This window comes from Orbicella faveolata, unplaced genomic scaffold, assembly GCF_042242905.1.
Source record: "Orbicella faveolata isolate gen_17 unplaced genomic scaffold, um_ofav_v1 contig_15, whole genome shotgun sequence".
In the NCBI taxonomy this organism is placed as follows: Eukaryota; Metazoa; Cnidaria; class Anthozoa; order Scleractinia; family Merulinidae; genus Orbicella; species Orbicella faveolata.
The window spans coordinates 4,892,438-4,913,338 of record NW_028301542.1 but is presented as its reverse complement, the minus strand read 5'-3'; the positions used below and the strand labels follow the sequence as shown (position 1 = coordinate 4,913,338).

The 20,901-nt window shown below is 37.2% G+C and overlaps 2 protein-coding genes across 2 annotated transcripts; one reads left to right on the top strand and one right to left on the bottom strand.

The window, feature by feature from the left end:
• Positions 1-95: 95 nt before the first annotated feature.
• LOC110063504 (cyclin-Y-like protein 1) lies at positions 96-11,917 on the bottom strand. The gene is made up of 11 exons (XM_020770498.2): positions 11,580-11,917; positions 11,397-11,450; positions 10,191-10,264; positions 9,014-9,105; positions 7,739-7,774; positions 7,266-7,320; positions 6,335-6,454; positions 5,748-5,862; positions 4,567-4,618; positions 3,912-4,074; positions 96-2,644 (listed from the first exon to the last, which is right to left on the bottom strand). Exons 1-11 carry the CDS (start codon positions 11,704-11,706, stop codon positions 2,528-2,530), a joined length of 1,005 nt encoding a protein of 334 aa, XP_020626157.1. The 5' UTR covers positions 11,707-11,917; the 3' UTR covers positions 96-2,527.
• A 599-nt stretch (positions 11,918-12,516) lies between these two features.
• On the top strand, positions 12,517-20,700 carry LOC110063515 (outer dynein arm-docking complex subunit 4-like). The gene is made up of 10 exons (XM_020770510.2): positions 12,517-12,736; positions 13,858-13,989; positions 14,365-14,518; positions 15,753-15,817; positions 16,114-16,233; positions 16,806-16,863; positions 17,301-17,718; positions 18,439-18,722; positions 19,623-19,757; positions 20,099-20,700. The coding sequence occupies exons 1-10, from the start codon at positions 12,617-12,619 to the stop codon at positions 20,404-20,406; spliced, it is 1,794 nt and encodes a 597-aa protein (XP_020626169.1). The 5' UTR covers positions 12,517-12,616; the 3' UTR covers positions 20,407-20,700.
• Positions 20,701-20,901: the final 201 nt, after the last annotated feature.

Sequence of the window (20,901 nt, the reverse complement as noted above, 5' to 3'; positions counted from 1 at the left end):
GCATGACAAGGCTAAATAACGCATCGATGCTATCCGTTCTGCAGTTTAGGCCACGTTTAGCCACAACCACCTATAAAAACTGCAAGAGTCGATCAGAGAGTTTCAACATTTTCTAAAAAAACAGGCCGTTGATATTTACAATTCTTGGACTGAAAGGAAACAAGGAATATGATGAGAAGCTGTTGTACGATGATTCTAAGGCACGAACCATTATTTTTTTGAGGCGAGGGGGGTCTGGTAATTTCCATAATAATTCCTGCACAGTTGAAAAATGCTGGGAAAAAATCGCATGCAAGAGTAGCCATGAGGAAAAAATCGAGCAAGTGCCTTCTACTATCCAGCCCCTGTGTTTTGAATTTTAAAAAATAACGCACAAGCCTTTTCCCACCAAAAAAAACTAATGCACAACCGAAAGGTAAGAAAAAAATTATGCCCCAGAAAATTGCCCAACGCCCCCCTCCCCTACAAAATAATGGTCCGTCTCTAAACAGCTATAACCTCTTATCGTCCTGTTGTGTAAAGTTGATATTATAGAGTATCTGATTCTCGTAGAACTGGACTAGTTTGTGAACTTTAAAACTGAACCAACTACTAATAAAAATAAATAAAATGAATTAATACACGAGCGAGCACCGTAATCTAACGGCCTTTAAGGAGTTTTCGCACATGACTGAAAAACGCAGTTTCTGATATCAGGATACCAACTTTTAAATATATTATTACTGTTCTGCTTGAAATAATTTACATCTATCTGAGAATCAAGTGTTGCGTGCAACAAAAAGTATTTTCACTAAGAATGACGCTCTTTGACGAAATCTGACCTTGTCTGTATTGAAAACTTGTCGCCCAGTACAGCTTTCGCATCGCTAAAGCGAAGAGTCAACTAGTTTGAGTTTGAGTTTTGAGTCAACTAGGCTAATAACTTCAAGTAATATCGTGGCCACTGTTGTCTTTGTATTACAGCGATTCTGTTTGCCAAGATGCCATTGAAGATATTTTAGCGGTAGAATTACAGGCTAAAATGCTCTCCTTAAACTTCTAGTTTTCCCTTTCGACAATATTCTCCCATTTTGTAAACGTTTTTCTCTTGTCGATAATTGTATAAAGCTGTTCCACTCACCAATCGCTCTCATAGTTCTCGGGTAAAATGTTCAAAAGCTATGATCAAAATGGTGTAAAAATATTCAGAACAGACGAGATCCTGATACGCTGAAAAGACTGAATAATTAAAATGAAACAGTTTCGTTGGCTTGGGTTAACAGACTGACTCGTCTCCAGTCGTCTTCATACAACTTCATACAGCGCGCGGCACGGGGCGAGGTGGAAATGCCTTGCGCCATGTCGCGTGTTCCCATCTCACCCTGCGCCCCCGCGTCGCCCCTTGCCACATGCTGTATGAAGTTGTATGAAGACGACTAGGGACAAGTCAGGGTATACGGATGTGTCCATTTACACGCTCAATATCTTCCTGGCATGTAAGTTGTCTGACGTAACTAAACAGAGATCCTTAGAACGCCTGTGATTGGTAGTTCCTTGGGTTTGAGGCCCTGTCCAAACTACGCTGGATAAATTTCAAAAACGTTTTCAAATTCCACCGGTTTGAAAAGCGTTTTCGACAAGCTCCGTTTTCGTTATGGATTTTTGTGTGGATGGTAGGCCTAAGCTGCGTTTTCAAATTTCTCTTGTGTAGTGTGGACGGAGCCTGAATTTCCGCGGGAAAGAAACAACCAGACACACTAAAAAGGATCCCCCGAAGCGACGTCATCAGTTTAAAATGGCCATTTGATTCGTTCAACTTCATTACCAGGCTTTCTCTCCTCTGCCTTCCTTGATGTCGAGGAGAGGCAAAGGAGAGAGAGAGCCTGGGATCGAGATTGCGATTCCGTCAGTTGTAAACCACTACCCTAGAAACAGCGTTGAAACATTCCACTAGCTGAAAACAGTCAAACTGAAATCAGCGACGCCCAAAAGAGTTCCTTCCTTAGTACCTCCCTGCAAATAAAAATTCCCTCATGAGCGTGGCCTGCTCGTTATAATCAGTTGCTGTAATGTCTTCCAAAAAGATCTTGGTTGGCGCTTGCTGTAAATGCTGTGTGATAGTCAAGTTATCTGGTGACAGTATGCAAATATGAAGTCAAATATTTCTCCATTCTACAAGTGGTGAATATGATCGTAACAGGGAAACAACCTTTGTGGAAAGTTTTTCCCTTGGAGATCCTGTGACACAAAGTGCAAATATTTGACGCGTTGGAAAACTTTCCCAAGATTGCGTGACTAAAATCTCTGTCCACGGTTTATCACGCAAGCGACGTGAAGTCCGATGTTCTTCACTCATTGTTCTCCTCACACGCCTAAACGAAACTTCGTACGCCAAACGGTCATCCTGACCCAGTTCTTCACTATAAATAAATTCCCAAGTGCTTTTTGCCCCATTTCTCTTGTGCAGATTTCCTCTGTCCATAGGCGCACGGATCTGGCATACGTACCACTATCATCGATTCTACAGCTGTTGTTTTGGGATTATTCGTCACGACAGGATAGCCATGCTTCTCCGGCGCGGTGTAAGCGCATCTGCGCTCTTAGAGCGATACAAGGTAGTTGGATTACAATCTAGCATATTGTCCTCACATACACTTGAGAGAGCCTGCAAGAGGAAAACAAATAATATTGTTGCATCTCTATTTTTCACCTGATTCTGGATATGAAGATTAAGACCCCCATCTACACTACACCGGAGGACTTTGAAAACGGAGGTTTAACTCTCAAAATTCATCCAATGCTTTTCCTCCACAATACGTCGGAGAAATTTGAAAACGCAACAATCACTAGTCATTTTAGATTTGTGCTTAAGGTAATTCCTCTGAAATAAAAGTGACAACAGATTTTTGTTCAAACTTTGTCCACTGAATATTTGTCATATGATAACTTTTTAACAATTTTGAAATAAAAAAGGGGACTGCCCATGCTCATTAAGGAGCAGTGAGGCATTGAAAATGTCCCATTTTGGCATTATTTAAAGCTTATTATAAAAACGCATTCCCAGTAATTGTAAAATCTTTGTGAGCCCAGACTCATAAGAACACGCATTAAACTACAGTCAATACATTGTGTCAGACACAAATAAACATTTTAAGTTTGATTCAGACAGAAAGCTAAATCCTTGATTAAAAATTTGAACCAAATTTCTTGACGTGGTTACCGACTGCAAAATAGAAAAGACCGCAGTGTATCTACTATTTTTCTTATTTATTCAATTTTTAGCAATAGAAATTAGATCAGTCTTTTCTCACGCAAAGCTTATGATTAGTTGATTACAATGACTGGAAAAAAAAATTGGGGTGCCCGTGCTCGTTTGTGAGCTAGAGCCATTTTTCAACTGACAGAGCTCAATATCAAGGCAAATCCGTCATGTTTTCAATATGTGCGTGCACGAGCGCGCGCTGCTGACGCCATAAATTATGCGCAGTAAGGATGCGCGATGCAAATGTGAGGAATGACCTTAAGGAAGACTCGGGCAGAGAAATCACGTGATTATCGTGACATCATCGTTGTTGAAAAGCTCCATTTTCAAAATGTTTTCCATCCACATGAAAATGAAAAGCTGGCGTTTTCAAATTCCTCCGGTTTGAAGAGCGTTTTTTAAAAGCTCCGTTATCGCGACGGATTGGCGTGGACAGTGGACCAAACTGAAGAAATATAGCTGCGTTTTCAAATTTCTCCGGCCTAGTGTGGACACTGCCTAAGACCGGGATGTTCTTTCGGGATTTTCTGGATTCATCAGTTCCTTTGATCCACCATGATCCTAGTGACCAGAGTTGAATTTTGTCACGATGGCCTCGGATTCTCATTCTTTCATGTTTATTGTACAAGTACACACTTAGAGACAGGAACCATTAACAGCAAAATCTCACCTCTAATTTTCTCGCTCTTTCCTTGCTAAGTGGCTCCAGAGGAAAAACCAAATCGTTGGCATCAGCAAGTGAGCGTAAGTCAAAGTAATATTTAGCGTAGACACTTGACGGTACATTAATATTAAACTGCAAAAGCTCTAAAAATGCTCTCTCCAATTCATTCCTGCAGAAAAGAAATCAATGAGACTGTGTCAAAATTAGTATTCAGCTTCAATGTCAGTATTATGATGCAGTTGAACCCCGCTATTTCGAACTCTAAGGGGAAACGAAGAATAGGTCGAAATAGTGGGAGTTAGAAATAGCCGATAGTAAATGACTCAGGGACAAATGATTTTGAGTTCGAAATAATGGGGGATTCAAAACAAACCGAGTTCAAATTAGTGGGGTCTGACTGAAGTATCAAAAGAGCTACATCACGGTTTCCACAACTTGAAAAGTTTACCCTAAGTTTTGCATGTTCATCGTTTGTAATCCCTGTTAATCTTTTCCATCCTTGACTATCCTTGTTCCTTTACGGTTGATTGTTATCTCTTTGGTGTTTTTCTATCTTAGTAAACTACTATTTTCAGGTTTCCTTCGATCTAAAGTATTTTACATGCAGCCAAAATAACTCAAAATCTCATGACTGAGCTCCTTTAAACTTTTATCAACTTACATGTCTTCCACTGTTATGTCTTTCAAAATTTGGCAATAGTCCACATTCCACACTGTCAAGAGAAAAACAAATCCCAGTCAGAGTAAGAAAGTATTTGTAAAACTGTGCTTCAATGTTTCCCAGCATATGTGGGCCTGTGCCAAAATTTGAGTTCAGCTTAAATATTTAATGAAGTACAGTTGGACCCCACTATTTCAAACTCTCAGGGGAAACGAAGCATAGTTTGAAATAGCAGGGGTTTGAAAACACCTAGTTTGAATTAGTGGGGTACAACTGTGTGAAACTTACCGGTACATCAACTTCTACAGACACCGTCTAAGACAAGGCTCTTTGTTAAGGTGAACGACTCTTTCACATAGAAGGCCCCATGTGGAGGGGGGGAGTAGATCTTAGTATCCCACATCCAATTAATGCTTGGTCTAAATATCCTGTACATTGTTAATTCCAATTTCAAAAATAAACAATTTTCCTACTTGATATCCGGAGGAATCTGTTCTAGATAACTATCCCATATCAAATTAATGTTTCCCCCAAAAGTAACCTTTATCCCTTTTATTTTTTACCTAAATCTCCTGTATCCTGAAAACCCCTAATAAGGCCTCACAAAGGACACCTCTCTAAGGAAGGAACCTTTAAAAGTAGATATCTCTATGGTTAGACAGACATTTGTCACTGCAAGGTGTGTCTCAACCTTAGAAGACATAGAGTTTAACTGTTCACAGCCTCTCTATTTTCAAACGCATGCAAAAGAAAAAGCGAGCGTGGAGCATGAGGGAGTGGGGGCAGGGAAGTGAGTGAAGCAAGCCAAATGAAGAATGGAGAATCTTCTTAGTCCCCACCCCCCACCCTGTCAAGTCTTCCACTCTGTGCTAGTGTCCAGTTTGATCACGATTCTATCCCCGCATTCAGTGATTGAATAAAAATATGAGAAAATAGAGGGTGCTGGACAATGTGTAGTTCCAGAAAATATCCATACCTCCCCATGGAAGGGATTTTTTCTAACATCTCCCCACCCCTCTGGAAATTCCAGTTAAGCTACATATCTTTCTTTAAATTTTTTGGTCTTCCAGAAACCCCCCACCCCCCAGGAAATTCCAATTCCTTCTGTGAGGGGAGTATGGACATTTTCTGGAACTGCACAATACAGAACCAGTGTCAACACACAGCATAACAATACCTACCAGCTTGGTCATCCCACACTTTAGATGACAGTAAAATAGCACCTAACAAAATCCTTTTCCAGTTTCCTGGATGCACGTCGATCTCAGCATAAGTCAAAAGCCTTTCAAGGTAAACCTGACGTGTTTCGTGGAAATAAACAAAATCAAACATCTGAGAATGAACTGTAAGAGCCACTGACAACACACTCCTCTCCAATAAGGGGGGAGGGGGGGGGGGAGCATGTGCAAGGTGCCAAATGAACGTCTGGCTATGGTCAGTGTCTTTATGTTATCGTTTTGTGTTGTATTCTTGGGAAAGCACGTAACTTTAATTGCGCCTCTCTGCATCCCATAGAACATATAATATTATTATGTTATTGAACTAGCGTAGACCCCTATTGGAGAAGTATTGGTTGGGTCCTTTTTCAAAAAAAAAAAAAAAAAAAAGATCTCCAGATATTTTAAGGTAACCCTTCAGTGAAGGAAGTAGTTCCTGTTAAGGGTTCTCCTGTCAATACTTGTAGTCTTTTGTACTGCCAAACTATTAACTATTAAAGTTTAGGTATATAAAATCGATATTTTTGAACATCTATGCAAATAAGACTTACAAGTGTGATAATTGCACACTCTGCGGTGAGCTGAGCGGCATGAAACAGGGTTTTGATAAACTTGTAGATATGCCTGTGTTCTGGATCCACTCTGTCATAATAATCTGGTACAGGATCATGCTAAAAAAACAATAAAAGAATTCCAACATTTAGTAATATATCAAACATGAAAGACCGTATGTGTTTGACCACATTTCCAAACACCAAGCAGAGTGTTAAAAATTGACGAACTTTGAGGTATTTGGAAGTGTAGTCAAACAGTTTAGAGTGTTTGATATATCTTCCCTATCAAAACAAAAACTAAGGAAAAAATGGAGATATAAAATTGTAAAAATCTATGCTAATTAAGATCAGATATCCAAACACTGTCACCATCTTGATTTCCTTTTGATGGAACTTGATGGATCATTAATGAGTTTGAGAATTGGTTATCCGACTCAGTTTTGAAGAACGGAAAAGACAATATACAAAATCTTCCAAAAAGAAACCGCATTACTATCTATTGAGATTACTAACAATGATAGAGACTAATGGTGATCATTGAGAATGATTTATCTGCAATACAGCTAATTAGTAAATTAAATAATTGATGGTTGCTGAGTTGTTACTGAGTTCTTATCAAGGGCTTCATTAAGGGTCAGGCACCGGACAAATTGACCTGCTGTGGGGATGATTTTACCTGCCTAGTTTGACCATCTAGAGGAATGTTTTTCTTATAAAGAGTTTCAATTTAAAAAGTTTTGCCCGTCTGTGAAAACCAGTTGCCTTCTTGCTGAAAACGTTAATGAAACTCCTGCATGTCTTGTTTCAAAGAAATTTCATCCAGAGCCACAAATATAGTATTTTAGTATAATTTGTCATAATAAATAACTATGCTACATTTATACAAGTAACAGATCTAGAAATCTTCCAACTTTGCCACTTTCCTTACCGTAAGGGGGTGAGCTCTTTCATCAAAGATATCAAGAGATCGCACATCTCTGTCTCTGTAGGGACACAATGAGGCTTTTTAATGCTATGACATTCAAAATTACAAAACATTGAAGCTGCTCTAAGGCATTAAAGTTTTGGAAGCCTTTCTGCATATTTGCATATGGTAATTTTGATGTCTTGGTTCCCAAATCTAAAAAATTATTATGTGACGTTGAAGTTCTTGACAGACATTAAAATAAGGAAACAAAAACTTTGAAAATAAATTCAAAGTGGATACTATTTATTATCTTATGAAGCAGTGATGACATTTTTTACTGCAACATCATCATAAAGAAATGTGGTTTCCCAAGATAGCAAGTCCATTAGGTCTTCAGTGGGGCTTATCATGATGCGGTTTAATTTTTCAGTTTTCTCAGATTTCAGACAAAAATAATTACTCTTTTCTTTAAAACAGACAACACAATATCCCACCTGTTCTTTATGTGGTAATATATTGCCAAAGCCACACTGCAAACAAATGAATACGAGAATTATTTAACAGGAAGAAATAGGTAACATAAAACTATTTTTAGAGTCAAATTTCAAAGAATGGTGATACAAGGTTCCACAATTCAAGCAATGACTGAGCAAATGACTGTCTAAGTGATTAAAAATATTTACAATAATCATAATCAACACCATTTGCAGTGATAAATATTTCACAGATCCATTAACCTTGTCAAAAAAATGGACCAATTAAAATGTTAATTTCAGAAGATAACAAAAATAAATTAATTGAAAAAGTGGTATTTGTATACAGTTTTAGTTTTTTTAAACAACTGCAATTTGTTGCGCTCCGAGCTGTTTAATCAAGAGAGAAGATAACTTGGGAAAAATAAATTTTATGCACACCAATAGTTCAGAAGCCAACTGAAGATCATGCTCTAGTGTAAAGGAGCAGATTACAATAGTAGATGGTCTACTGAGTTTTCTGGGCACATGTCCATGTTAATACACATCTGTTTCCTAAACCAACACAAAGTTCGCCCACTCATCAGTTAACTTTGGATCCATACACACTCTGACAGTTTATCCATGTATCCGACTGTATAATTAACTGAGTGTATAATTAACAATTATTGGATGAGGTTAAGCAAAATATTATCATGAGTTGTCAGTGGAATGTTTTATCATTCGTTCACCCAGTTTGGTTTCATATTTAAATCACTCTCTGACAGTTCAGGGAAGCAAACTGCCACTGTTTTATGATATTTCACCCAAGCGCATGGTTTCAAAAACACATTTAGATGATAGTTCACATGAGCAGACCATTATTTGTAGGCAGTTATTTGCAGGTCACGTGGTGGGTTCTCGGCCAATGAAAAGTAAGGGGAAAATGTATCCAATGATAATAACAATTATTTTTATCAATTATTCAAAATGTAAAATACCTCAATGTCAACAGGGCTAAAAAAAAAACTTGAATTCCAGCTCACGTTTCTCAAATTTTGCTTGCTCTGGGCAAGTCTTAGTTTATTTTCTTTCTTTTTTAGTTGCAGATGACTTGCCTGGGCCCCTGCCAATCAGGCAAGAGAGAATAAAATTAAAGCTACTTGTCCAGCAGGAAAATCTACTTGTCCTGGGTGATTGGATGGACTTTTTTTGAGCCCTCAGATCTAATTGTAATTCTATTACTGTCACACATGACAGAAGCTAAATTTGCAAAAGATGAAAAACTAACTTTGATGTCAGAAATAATTTTATTACCATTTGATGGTGGATTTTAGGTTGGGCTGACTCACTGTACTGTCATCAAGGAAGATAGTTGAGCAGGAGCTAAATTTTCTAGTCAGAATTCCCTGGTAAAAGAAATTACAATGTTACTGTAAGGTACAATTTGCAAAAAAAAAAAGTATTTCTGTATTTCTGAAACTTTCACCCTTTATTTCTAAAATTAAAAGTTGCTCTCTGTTTTTCAGGATTCTTTCTGAGGCTAAAATTGATTTTAAAATCACTATTTAGGCAAGTTTGATTGCCCTTCTTCAGGAATTGAGAAAATTAATAAAAGTAAATATAACAGACTGACTGTTGACTGTTCAGTCCACCATATGGCCTTTTAGATTCTCGATTCCTGAGGAAGGCAGGTCAAACTTGCCAAAACATTGATTGTAAAATAAATTTTAACTAATTCAATTTTAATAAATTTTAATCCTAAAAAACAAAGAGCCCTTTTTACAATGGAATTCACAGACTTGAACATGTTTACACCAATTATGAAAGTACGAGACTTTAGAAGCTTCACAAACCCTGACCTGCCTTTAATTGAAGCTAAATTCAACCGACCAAGCCAACCAGTTCGTAGTCTCTTATATAATAAAACTGACTTGTTTTACCTTGATGGCTTGCAGGTCTCTATGTGTAGGTGAATACATAATTGACCACTAATGAAATACTAATTGGACCGATGAGGTAGATTCCAAAACATATTAAAATTATTACGTTAGACATGTCACACATTGTTAGTACTTAAACAAATTTTAAATGATGTTGTGACAGATGTAATTAAAAATTAGCCCCCTATTGACTCATGGTAGTGACATTTTATATTTTAACACATTTTATTGTTAATTGAAACTGATATAATTTCTGTTTGATTTTACCATCAGGAATTTTTAAGAGATGGCTAGAAGTGTTAAGTATACTTAATTTATCTATAAACAAGATAGAGGCTATGTAGCCTGCTAGCCGGCATTAACATGGTTGGGCTTTTGTTGTGGCCACAAACAAGGAGACTGTAGAAACAAAAGTGGTAATTTTGTGTAGAGGAAGTACAAATGTATCAATTTAAAGCATTGATCTAATGTTGGCAATCTTGTCCACCACATTAGTAGGTTTGAGGGTGTACCAAAATACTCATGTGTCAGACCACGCCTTTTGTCCTTACCCCAACTCCGTTTCTCTTTCTTGAGTCACTTCCTGTTGAAAATGTACGTCTCCCGGGAAATGTTCCATTGTTACCTAGTATGGAATGTCGCATGTTAAGACATATCATGAGTTTTTGATGGAAATAATGCATGGATATAAAATGTTACATGATCAGGATGAAAAATTAGCTGCAAATGTTTTGAAACAGTTTTTTGTTGTTGTTTTTCTTTTCTTTGAAGCATGCAGGAAATAACAAGATCTAGAACACTCCAAAACACTTGTCGAATATGGCGATATGGTTTGTGTTTTATGTAAATATCTCCATGCCTTGCAACTACTTTACCTTACTTTGTTAGAGCTTTTCTAAATGCCCAAGTAGATTAAATTTCATAAATATGTCACGATCAGGGGTTTGCATATGGTAATCTATAACTTAATCCATTATGTCTTTTTGATTCTCAAATAAGTAATGTTTTTTTGTTTCTTCCAGCAAATAATCATTAATAAAATTATTGATACAAAGAGGTTTCTGCAATATCACTTTTTTAGAGAAAAAAATAATTTTTTGAACAAACATCAGCAGAACCCGTAATTTTGAAGTTGACAATCTGTCATAACCTTATATTAAGAGCATTCACGAAATTTGAAAAATATTCCGAGGGAATTTCATAATATCACCAAGCCTTCTGTAAGCTTCTTTCGAATTGTCACGTATAACATGTGGTGTTAGGTCAAAGCAATTGACCAAAAAAATAAGATTTTAATATCACGGATTTTAAGAGATCCAACGTGAAGTGGAAATGAATTAATTGCGGATAAACGTGAAATTTCTTTCGCGAAAAATAGCTTTTAAAGCTTACAAACGTAAATTAAGCTCATAGTTGTGACGGAAATCGGCGAGAGACGAAGTAAGCTTAAATATGAAAAAATAAATTTGCAGTTGTATTAATTTCAAGACTTGCAAAGAATAACAAGAATTTTCATGTCGCACTGAAAAAAAAATTGGGCTAGAGATCTTTTAATTCTTTATGCGAAAAGAACATGAACCATAGCATAAGGCTTAAGCTTAGCTTACTACATGTGAAAGCTGAGTAAACTTATAAGAAAAAGACACAACTTTCTGCAAGCAATGGAACCAATTTCAGTTGCTTACATGTGACTCGGAGATGATCGGACTCGCTCAAGCTGTTCAACGAATTGTGAAATTAGCTGTCATTTGCCTTACCTTGATTAGAAAGTGATCTGTGCAAGAACAACGTCCCCTTGTGATTTGAAAGATCTACAAAGAAATAAGAGGGATAAAATCCTAAACTGTCCGTCCAAATCGCCGTGATATGTAGAGTTAAGCTAAGATCAGACGTATCACCATAACATATCACCCTTGAACAAACATTTTGCTTGCCGTTACCTTCTCTGTCGCTAATGTGGGGTAGTTCAAACGACTCATTCGCAAGCCCTGTTCTGTCATAAGGCTCACTTTTGGCCATAGCCCCTCCGCGAGGCGAAGGAAGAACACAACAGTGAATGTTGCCCATAGTCAACGATTGCAGTTACCCCGCGCCAAAGCAAAAACCGGACTTTACGCCGCAGAGCCAACAACTACATTATAAAAAGCTGTCGATTTGTAGCTTCAAAGACTTCTTCGGGAGACATCGGGATCTCCAGTCTTCCTTTAGAAGGAGTTTTCCAGATAGAAGATCGAGTTTGGATACCTCTGAACAGCGAACAACAAACAGACTCAATCAGATGGTTCTGGATTTTGATTGGCCAACGGCTAAAAATTACGTCATGGATTGATCATATATGGAGACAATTCTGGATAAGCCTGGAACTTTTTTCTGCCTGGGAAAATATCTTATAACCCGACATGTATCCGTATCATTTTCAACGTAAACTCTAGACATATTTAATTTTTATTAACTCTGTATTTTAATTTTTTTAAACTCTTTTTTAGTTTTTTTATCTTTAATCTCAATTTTTACCTTTCCCTAAATATTAGGCTTTAAATTTTTCTCAGAGAATGGACGAGCTTTTTAATTTTGTCGCCATGAAAATATTGATGATGGCAGATGATGATGAAAATGTTAGGAGAATTTAAAGAATATAAATAAATTAAAACTCATTTGCATTTATGCCTCAAGCGCCCGGGAAAGTTAATAACAAAAAAATTACCACAGAGACCAGGAAACAATGAAATGGCTGAAGTGCTTGTATATTTCCGTTTGGTTATTCTCATATTAGTATGTTTTTATTTCAGGAGTTTTCAGTGAAGCAATCGCATTTGACCTTAGCGGCGCGGTGCAGCGGTCTGTATATTGTAAGAGAAGTACTGGGTTCTACTTAGCAACCTTCTCTTGACGACCACAGTCAAGGGGCCATATTTACAATATCTTGCGCTACAGCAAATTAGCAACGATTTAGTAGGCAAAAATAGTTTCCGCCGCGATGTATGACGACGACGACGAGCCAGAAGGTCCAAAGAGCTCATTTACAACTTATCTTTCGGAAGGAAATGTGCATTTTAATCAAGGAGAATATAAGAAAGCTCTTGATAGCTACACACAGGTAAAGATCTCTCTACTAAATGAGCTTATATCTCCTGAGTTTGTACATGTTAGATAGTAAGAGTTTGTTTCTTTGTTATTGTATCCTCGAATTTCGAACGTTCTTTCAAGGAAGAAAAGAAGGAAATTATGTGACATTTGCTTGTAAAAATATAAGTTTGGCTGATGTCTTAATAAGCTTATGCATGTAAGCGTTGGTATAGTTTGATTTTGACTAGTCACAACTTCAGTTGTAACCCTACACGTAACTGTCAAATGAAGGTGAAATGTAGAACGTATGATTAAATGCTTTGTCTAGTGGTATGACCTAAACATTGGGTTGAGAAATAGAAATAGTCAAGAAACAGACTGTTAGTTATCAGCGAATAATTGCAAGAATGTTGGCTTAATAAAGTAATAAATCTGTTCCTTGTGACAGAACTCTTTCATTTTAATTCATCATAATAATTTTGCTAATTTTGCATCAAATGACTGGTTGATCATTGACAAACTCTCGGAAAGTATCGGAAAGTAGTGTGCATGCACTAGTGGGGTCTCTAGTGGGGACACATAGTGAGAACACTTGAACTGGGACATATATTTGTAAATATTTTGTTAACTATAGGATGAGAGCTCTTCATATGAAGAAGAGTATTCAGTGAATTTTGCATAGTAAAAACAGTAGTCATGTACATAAATTATGTGAAGGGCCTTCATTCTATAGTCACCAATTAAAACAATGCACAACAAATGTGTTCCTAGTTTGAGTGTACATACTGTAAGTTACACCAGACTTCTCTAATGTTTGGTTGTTCCACTCTAACAACATTGTAAACAGTAATTGGCTGCGGGCAAAAATGACCATCTAGTTTACGAATATGATCCAAGCTATTCCCCCCCCCCCCCACCCCCCAAAAAAAGATCTGAGCTATTGCTCTGATTCTTTACAAAAAGATGTCATAATCGGCCACCTATGCTAATAGTAAAACTGCCTTCTTCAAAACTTTGATAGCGCTGCTCTGAATATCTGTCTACTATAAAACACAGTAGAGATCCTTATCTTGATCATGTCATGAGTTGCACTATGTTTTTGTTCTTTACAGTGTTATGCTATTGTTATGCTTTTGTTTAATAATTTTATAGGCACTTGAGTTACAGCCCGGATATAAAGTTTGCCTGGTCCAGCGGTCAAAGTGCTACTTAAGACTGGGTGATCCTGATGCTGCGTTGAGAGATGCTGAAGAATCACTTGTTGAAGATAAAGAATACAACAAGGTTTGAAAAACTAATACTGTTTCATCCTGCCTGAGGAAAATCCTTTTTCTTTCTGTAGTTGATTACTGTACCATTAAGTAACTCTTACTGGATGGGAATCCAAGTCTGTTGCTAGTAACATTTTATTGGGAGGTTCCTACAGTTTGTTGGTTGTCATTTCATGAATGTACATCTTTGTTTGATGTCTAAACACTGTATATATACCATATTTAAAATATTCGAATAAGCATTCAACCTCAAATTAGTACCCACCTCAAATAAGCACCCATCCCAAACTTCCCGATCAGACAATATATTCTTTTGCTTTTATTCTAGAGGTTGTGCCACTGCATGTCCTCTGCTGATGTTGCTTGAATTTGTTTGATTAATTTTCAGGGACTTTACCAGAAAGCAGAAGCCTTGTATTCCAAGGGTGACTTTGAATATGCCCTGCTATATTATCACCGTGGATACAAGTTGAGACAAGACCAGGAAGAGTTTAAGCTTGGCATTCAGAAGGCCCAAGAAGCCATTGACAATGCTATTGGAAGTAAGAGCTACAGGCTTATTTATTGTTGTTTTTTGGTCAATAATGTGTGAACCATTGTGTATTAAAAGTCACAAGTAATTCCATCATGTCAATGATCAGTGTGCAAAGACTTTTCAGTCTGACTACTGGATTCTGTCTGTCAATTGCCTGGTGGGCAAGGGAAGTTTTTGGGAAAATTTTATGAGGACAGGTGATGTACTGTCAATTAAAAGTGCTGTTTACAAGAGATGAACGTTTTAGGAGCTAAGGAGAGTGATTTTCAGGCTAGTGCATCTTTAGTTAGTAAATGTTAGAGCCTACCCAAACTCAAAAATTTGTTCTTTTTGCACCCTGATGATGCACTTTGGCAGAGGAAAAGGTATAATTGGTCTGAATTCCATTCAACTCTAAACTGCACCCCCCCAATCTTTCTGTTTGATTAAACATTTCTTTTCCATCCACTTTATGGTCAATTCAAGGAGAAATAATGAAATGAATTCAGACAGATGCATTTGCCATTTCTTGTATTTTTTCTTATATTTTTTATTGTATTTCTTTATTGGAATCAGGAACTCTGCTTTTAGGCTTGGCTTAATCTATATATTATGGGAACAGTTACTGTTTTATACCAACTGTAAAATGCAAAAGAAGATCACCTTTAAGGAATGGATGACTGTTCTGTTTATAACTTTAGAGTCTGCAGCACTATTAGAGAGTATGGGTGATAAGCCCTTTGCAGCTGGAGTCATGTGACCAAATTTTTCCAAATTTTTCCTGTATTATGAGCTGTACACTGTAAATTGAAGAATGCCAGAAATGGAAAGAGCATATATTATATAGAAAATACATAAATGGCCAAGTTTGAGGCCCCTGGCATGAAGGAGTGAGTTTTAATACAAAGGTTTGAATTTTCGGAAAATTTAGAGGATTTGTGGGGAAAATCTTCTTAAAAATCTTCTTATTTTTTAAAAATTCAGACCATCATAAAATCTCATGCTTTAATTATGGTGGCCTCAAACTTGGCCATTGTGATATTTTCGAAATGCTTTTTCCATTTCTGGCATTTGTAAAGTCATAACCCATAATTTTATGAAAAGAAGGTCACTTGATGGCTTTAATAGCTGCAAAGGGTCTGATGATAAGTCAAAAGATTGATTCTCCACGTGGTAGAAAACTATGGCAAATTTGTGTAAAACTCTGAATTAGAACTCTCTAAAATTTTTCTAAAATAATGTTGATGGTACTTGCTTTTTAGGTAAGGCCAAGGTTAAGCTGGAAAACAAGGGAGATTTGTCTTTTTTTGCTAAACAAGATGAAGCGGTAAGTATTCAACATAATTTATTTGAGTCTTCTTTTTGAACCCTGTAGGAAGTTTTTAAACCAACATCCTACTTGCTTACCGTGGAATGGCAAACAAGTGTGCTGAGAGTCTACAAGTGTGTTAAAATATGAACATTCAAAGTCAAAATCAAATACATGTGATGTGAAAATTGGAGATTTAAACAACTTTAGGACCTCATCCAGCTGACCATCTATCCCTAGAGATGTTAAGGAGTACATGTAGTTTCATCCCGTAGTGTTCTATCGTAAGTTTACCGATTTTGATCTTTTTACAGAAAAAGACAACCAAGGGCTATAGCAAACCAACCACTCAGGCAGCAAGAAATCAACAACAGGCAGCAAACAGAGGAAAAAACACCAAAAGCCCAGTTAAATCAGAGAAAACTGTCAAGAAAGTAAGCTAACCAGCCATTACTTGTAAATAGTTCAGATGCTATAAAATGTAAAGTCTGTATATGAGCCAAGTGGCCCATCAAGGCTGGTGTTTATCTCTGGTTTCTGTTGTATGAAGTGACTAGGAGTATTTCTAACCCCCCTCCCCCCCTGGATGGGATGCTAGTCCATCAAAGAACTACCCCCAACATTAAATTTGCCAGTACCATTTACACAACTGGGTGGAGAGAGGCACTGTGAGAGTGAAGTGTCTAGCCCAAGAACACAACACAATGTCCCTGGCCAGGGCTAGAAACCAGACCGCTCAATCCAGAGGCAAGCGCCCTATACTAACCATGAGGCCACTGTGCCTCAACAACAGATGCTATTGATGCTTCAGATGCTGTAAACACAGCTAAAATCCTGGGAGGGTGAGAGGAGTCTGTGTATGTTACTTACAGATGGCAATCAGTTACTCACATTTTCCCTCTTCATGTAACGATTTGTTAGAGAAAATAGTGGGCATCAATTGTTGACAATTCTACACACTCTGTAAGTAATATTTCTTAGGCACATTTTTTTTATTTCCTTGCAGCTCTTAGGAGAATTATATGCTGACAAGAAGTACCTTGAGAAACTCATGGATGATCAAGGTACAATGGACAAGTACTTCGGAATCATTAATATACAATTAAATTAAACATAACATGTAGTAAAATCATAGGACCACAAAGTGCATTTTCATCTTTGCATCCTGCAACCTTGACCAAAGTTAAAAGTCTAGTTTCATTGTGAATTGAAGTGTTTCAGAAAAGTTATCTGCACTTCTAGCCTTAAAGCCTATTAATTAATACTGTTTTCATAATCTCATCAGTTTAGCCCGGTCTGTTTGAAAGGTGGATAATGCTATCCACTGGATAAATCACTATCCAGCAGATTTGCACAATTTGTTTTGTTAACACTTTTCCACTAGATAGCGATTTATCCAGTGGATAGCGTTATCCAGCCTTCAAAAAACTGAGGCCTGTAGTATATAATCATCCCATGGTCATTTGCACTAAGTATGATCTTTATTGTAATTTGTTTTTAGATTTTATTCATGGTAACAGCAGCAAGCCAATATATGATCTTGTACAAGAGGGCTTGAATTATTTAGACACAAGGATTGACTTCTGGAGACAACAAGAACCACTGTATGCTCGCAAGAACAAGAAACTGCCCCCTAGGAAACCACCACAAAGACAACTCCCCGCTGACACAACAAAATTCATCTTAAGATCATTGGAGGAAATAGATCAGGCATTGGCAGATGGTGATCCGGAGGCCAGTTTGAACAAGGCACTGTCAACATTAAAAACAGTTCAGTCTTTAGGAGCAGAAAGTGTCCCAAACAAAGCTGAAGTTGTTGGCAATTTATACTCTTGTATCGGAAACGCTCATCTTGAAATGGAGAATTATGAAGAAGCTTTGAAATACCATGAGAAGGATTTGAAGGCTGCTAAAAAGCTGTAAGTGATCATAAGACACAGATTGGTAATCTTATGTTCAGATCATTTTATTTCCTCTGTCCTCCAAAGTAGTTATTTTTACATAGGTATTAGAAGTTTTGTTCTTTGGTTCACTCACTCAGTTACTCACTCAGATCAGTAGCACGCTTGTCACGCACTAATGGAAAATCACAGATTTGCTTGAATCTTTTAAGAATTTCTTGGCGCACAATGATCAGATCTGCTTGAGACTTTCCAAAATTGTTACACATGTGTTAAAGATGGTTTTGGACTAAACAGAAGTAGAATAAAGGATTTTTGAAATAATATAATCGGAGCCGAATTGTTAAGTTAGCGACAAAAACATGGCGTCACACGTAACTCACGTGTGCTTCACTATTGTCTGTTCAATTGTGACCATAACAGTGTTTGGATTGTTTGGCCACATTCCAAACAGCGAGAAGAGAGTTGGAAATACAATGTACAGCAAAGTATTTTTGCTGAACTTTGAGGTTTTTGGAAAATAATGTGGTAAAAAACCATCTTGAGTGTTTGATATATCTTCCCATTCAAAACTAAAACTAAAACGAAAAAGGAGAAATAAAATCGAAAAAATCTATGCTAATTGATGTCAGATATCCAAACACCATCGCAGTCATGATTTCCTTTGTTTAAACTTGATGAATTATTAATGAGTTTAAGAAATATATCTTGAAACACTTTTTGTTGTTTCCTCCAAAGTGAAAGCAAAGAGGCTAAATCACGTGCATTAGACAACCTTGGAAGACTGTATGCCAAGATGGGAGAATACACTAAAGCTATTGATGCCTGGATGGAGAAACTTCCACTCAGTAAATCAGTACTTGAAAGCACGTGGCTCTATCATGAGATTGGCCGGTGTCATTTAGAGCTCAAGTACTATCAGGATGCAAAAGAGTTTGGTCAAAAATCATTGGCTGCAGCAGAGCAGGCTGACGACAAAGTGTGGCAGCTAAATGCAACTGTTCTTGAGGCTCAAGCGGAAGGTAATGTATCAAAATGTGATTTCTCCTTACTAGCTTAAAGCATAATTACAGTGGAAGCCTGTTAATCTGATCAACGACAGGCCACGAAAGTCTGTCCATATTAAGCAAGATGGCCGCTGGGGTTTCAATAATAGCTGGGTAGCAGGTAGATCCAACCGCTTGCAATGAGTGGACTACCCGCATGTAGCCGTCCTGGGTAACCGTACACAAATAACTAAGACCAGATAATTTCCTCGCAGCTAAGGATTCTCTTCATGACAAGAAATTTGGCAAAGTAAGTCTTATGTTATAGGTAAAGAAAAAGAAAGGTACAAGAAAAAACTTTCTAGTGTTAACCCAGCCTTTTGGACCACGAAAGATGAAGGAAAGTGTAACCTAACGCGCGAGGACAGTCACTTCAATATGAAGTGAAAAAATGTGCTAGGCACTGGGACTAAGCATCAATAGTAATGGCTGCCTAAAGGCAATCGTTATTGGCATATTTCACTCCAGCATCAAAACAAAAGAGGTCGAAGAAGAATGATTCTTCGCAAGGTTAGTTGAGTATATTGAAAGGGACACATTTTGATGTTTAAACTTTAATGTTATGCTTCTTTTTGTGGTGAAATATGATGTATCAATCATGAATGGATTTGAATATGAAGAATTAAAATACCACGTTATCAGCCTTGTCTTTCTAATCGACTGACTTCTAGGAACAACAAAGCAACATAAAAATAGGCCTCAAAACGCAGGAAAACGCATCTGTGAGAGTCTAGAATTTCAAAATCTCCTGGGCCTTCCAAGAAACTACCTGCCTGTTTTTCTAAACTATCCTCTTGTGCCAAAAATTATTGAAACCCCTGTGGCCATATTAAAGAAATGACTGATCTTTTAATATGATATTTTTGTTTGTTTTAGTAAAACTCGGTGATCTTCAAGATGCCCTACAGTCTTTTGAAAAAGCCTTAGAGCTGGCCAAAATCCTGGAGGATGATGCTGCTGAAAATGCCATATCCAAAGCCATTAATGACGTAAACAACAGAATTGCACAAGGTTAGTGAGTTAGGGTGGAGAAACCATGTTTTAATTACCCTTCTGAGCAAACCATGGCATCAGTCCTTGTAAATAAAAGGCATGTTTACAACATTTTCAACCTTTGCATCAATGGCACCTAAGTTTGAATGACAATACTTTACACATCCTTAGCCTCATACTTATGTTTCCAGACAAAGGATTTTTCACATGAATGTTAGCCTTAGGATACATTGTGTATGTGTAAGTATTGTTATTCAAAATTAGGCGCCGTTTATGCAAAGGTCTATTGCTTGTGGGATAAATCTTGACAAACCGAAAGAGCAATTTTTTTACTTGCTAACATAGTGTATTTTCTTCAGGGATCAAATCTGGTGAGGACAGTGCAGGAGATGAACAAAAAGACACAGAGGAAACCAATGCAGCAGAAGATGAAGAAAGTAAAGAAACAGAGGCAGAAAAACAACCCGAGGATGAAGAAGGGGTGAAGGAAAATCCAGTTGAAGAAAACACTGAAGAAGTGAAGGGAAACGAGGCCGGTGAAGAAAATGAGACAAAGGAGTCAGAAGAACAAGCACAGGAAGCAGCCGAGGAAGCAGCAGAGGAATCTAATGACGCAGCAAAAGATGTTGAACCACCAGTTGAAGAAGATGGAGTGAAGGAACAATAACTTACCTAAGTTTATTTTAATGGCTGTATATATCAATTAGTATAAATTATAATAAGTTCTTTCTTGATGAGTTCATCTTCTGTTTTGTAGCCAAAAAAACATAACTGCTTGTTCAATGTACATGTATGTTTTAGTTTTTACCCCACTACTGTGATTTTTTTCTGGCTTTTGTGTGAAAAAGTAGAGTTTAAAATAAGACATTCTTACTAATAACAGTGCAAGACTTTATTTTCCTTTAAAAGAGAATGTACATTACAATGCATTAAGTGTAATAAAGGTTGATATTTACACTAACTACAGACACTGTTTGTGTTTCTGTTAGAGAAAAGAAACAAGGGGAAGTCTGGGAGAAAGAGAAATGGTGTAGGATTTGTAGTGCTCTGAAACTTTCATGAGTGTTTCTCAAACTCCATAGGAACATGGAGAAAATTTTTCCTATCTCTTGTAGAAAACACTGAAAAAGGAGAAAATTCGCTGTTGAATTTGATTATCAAA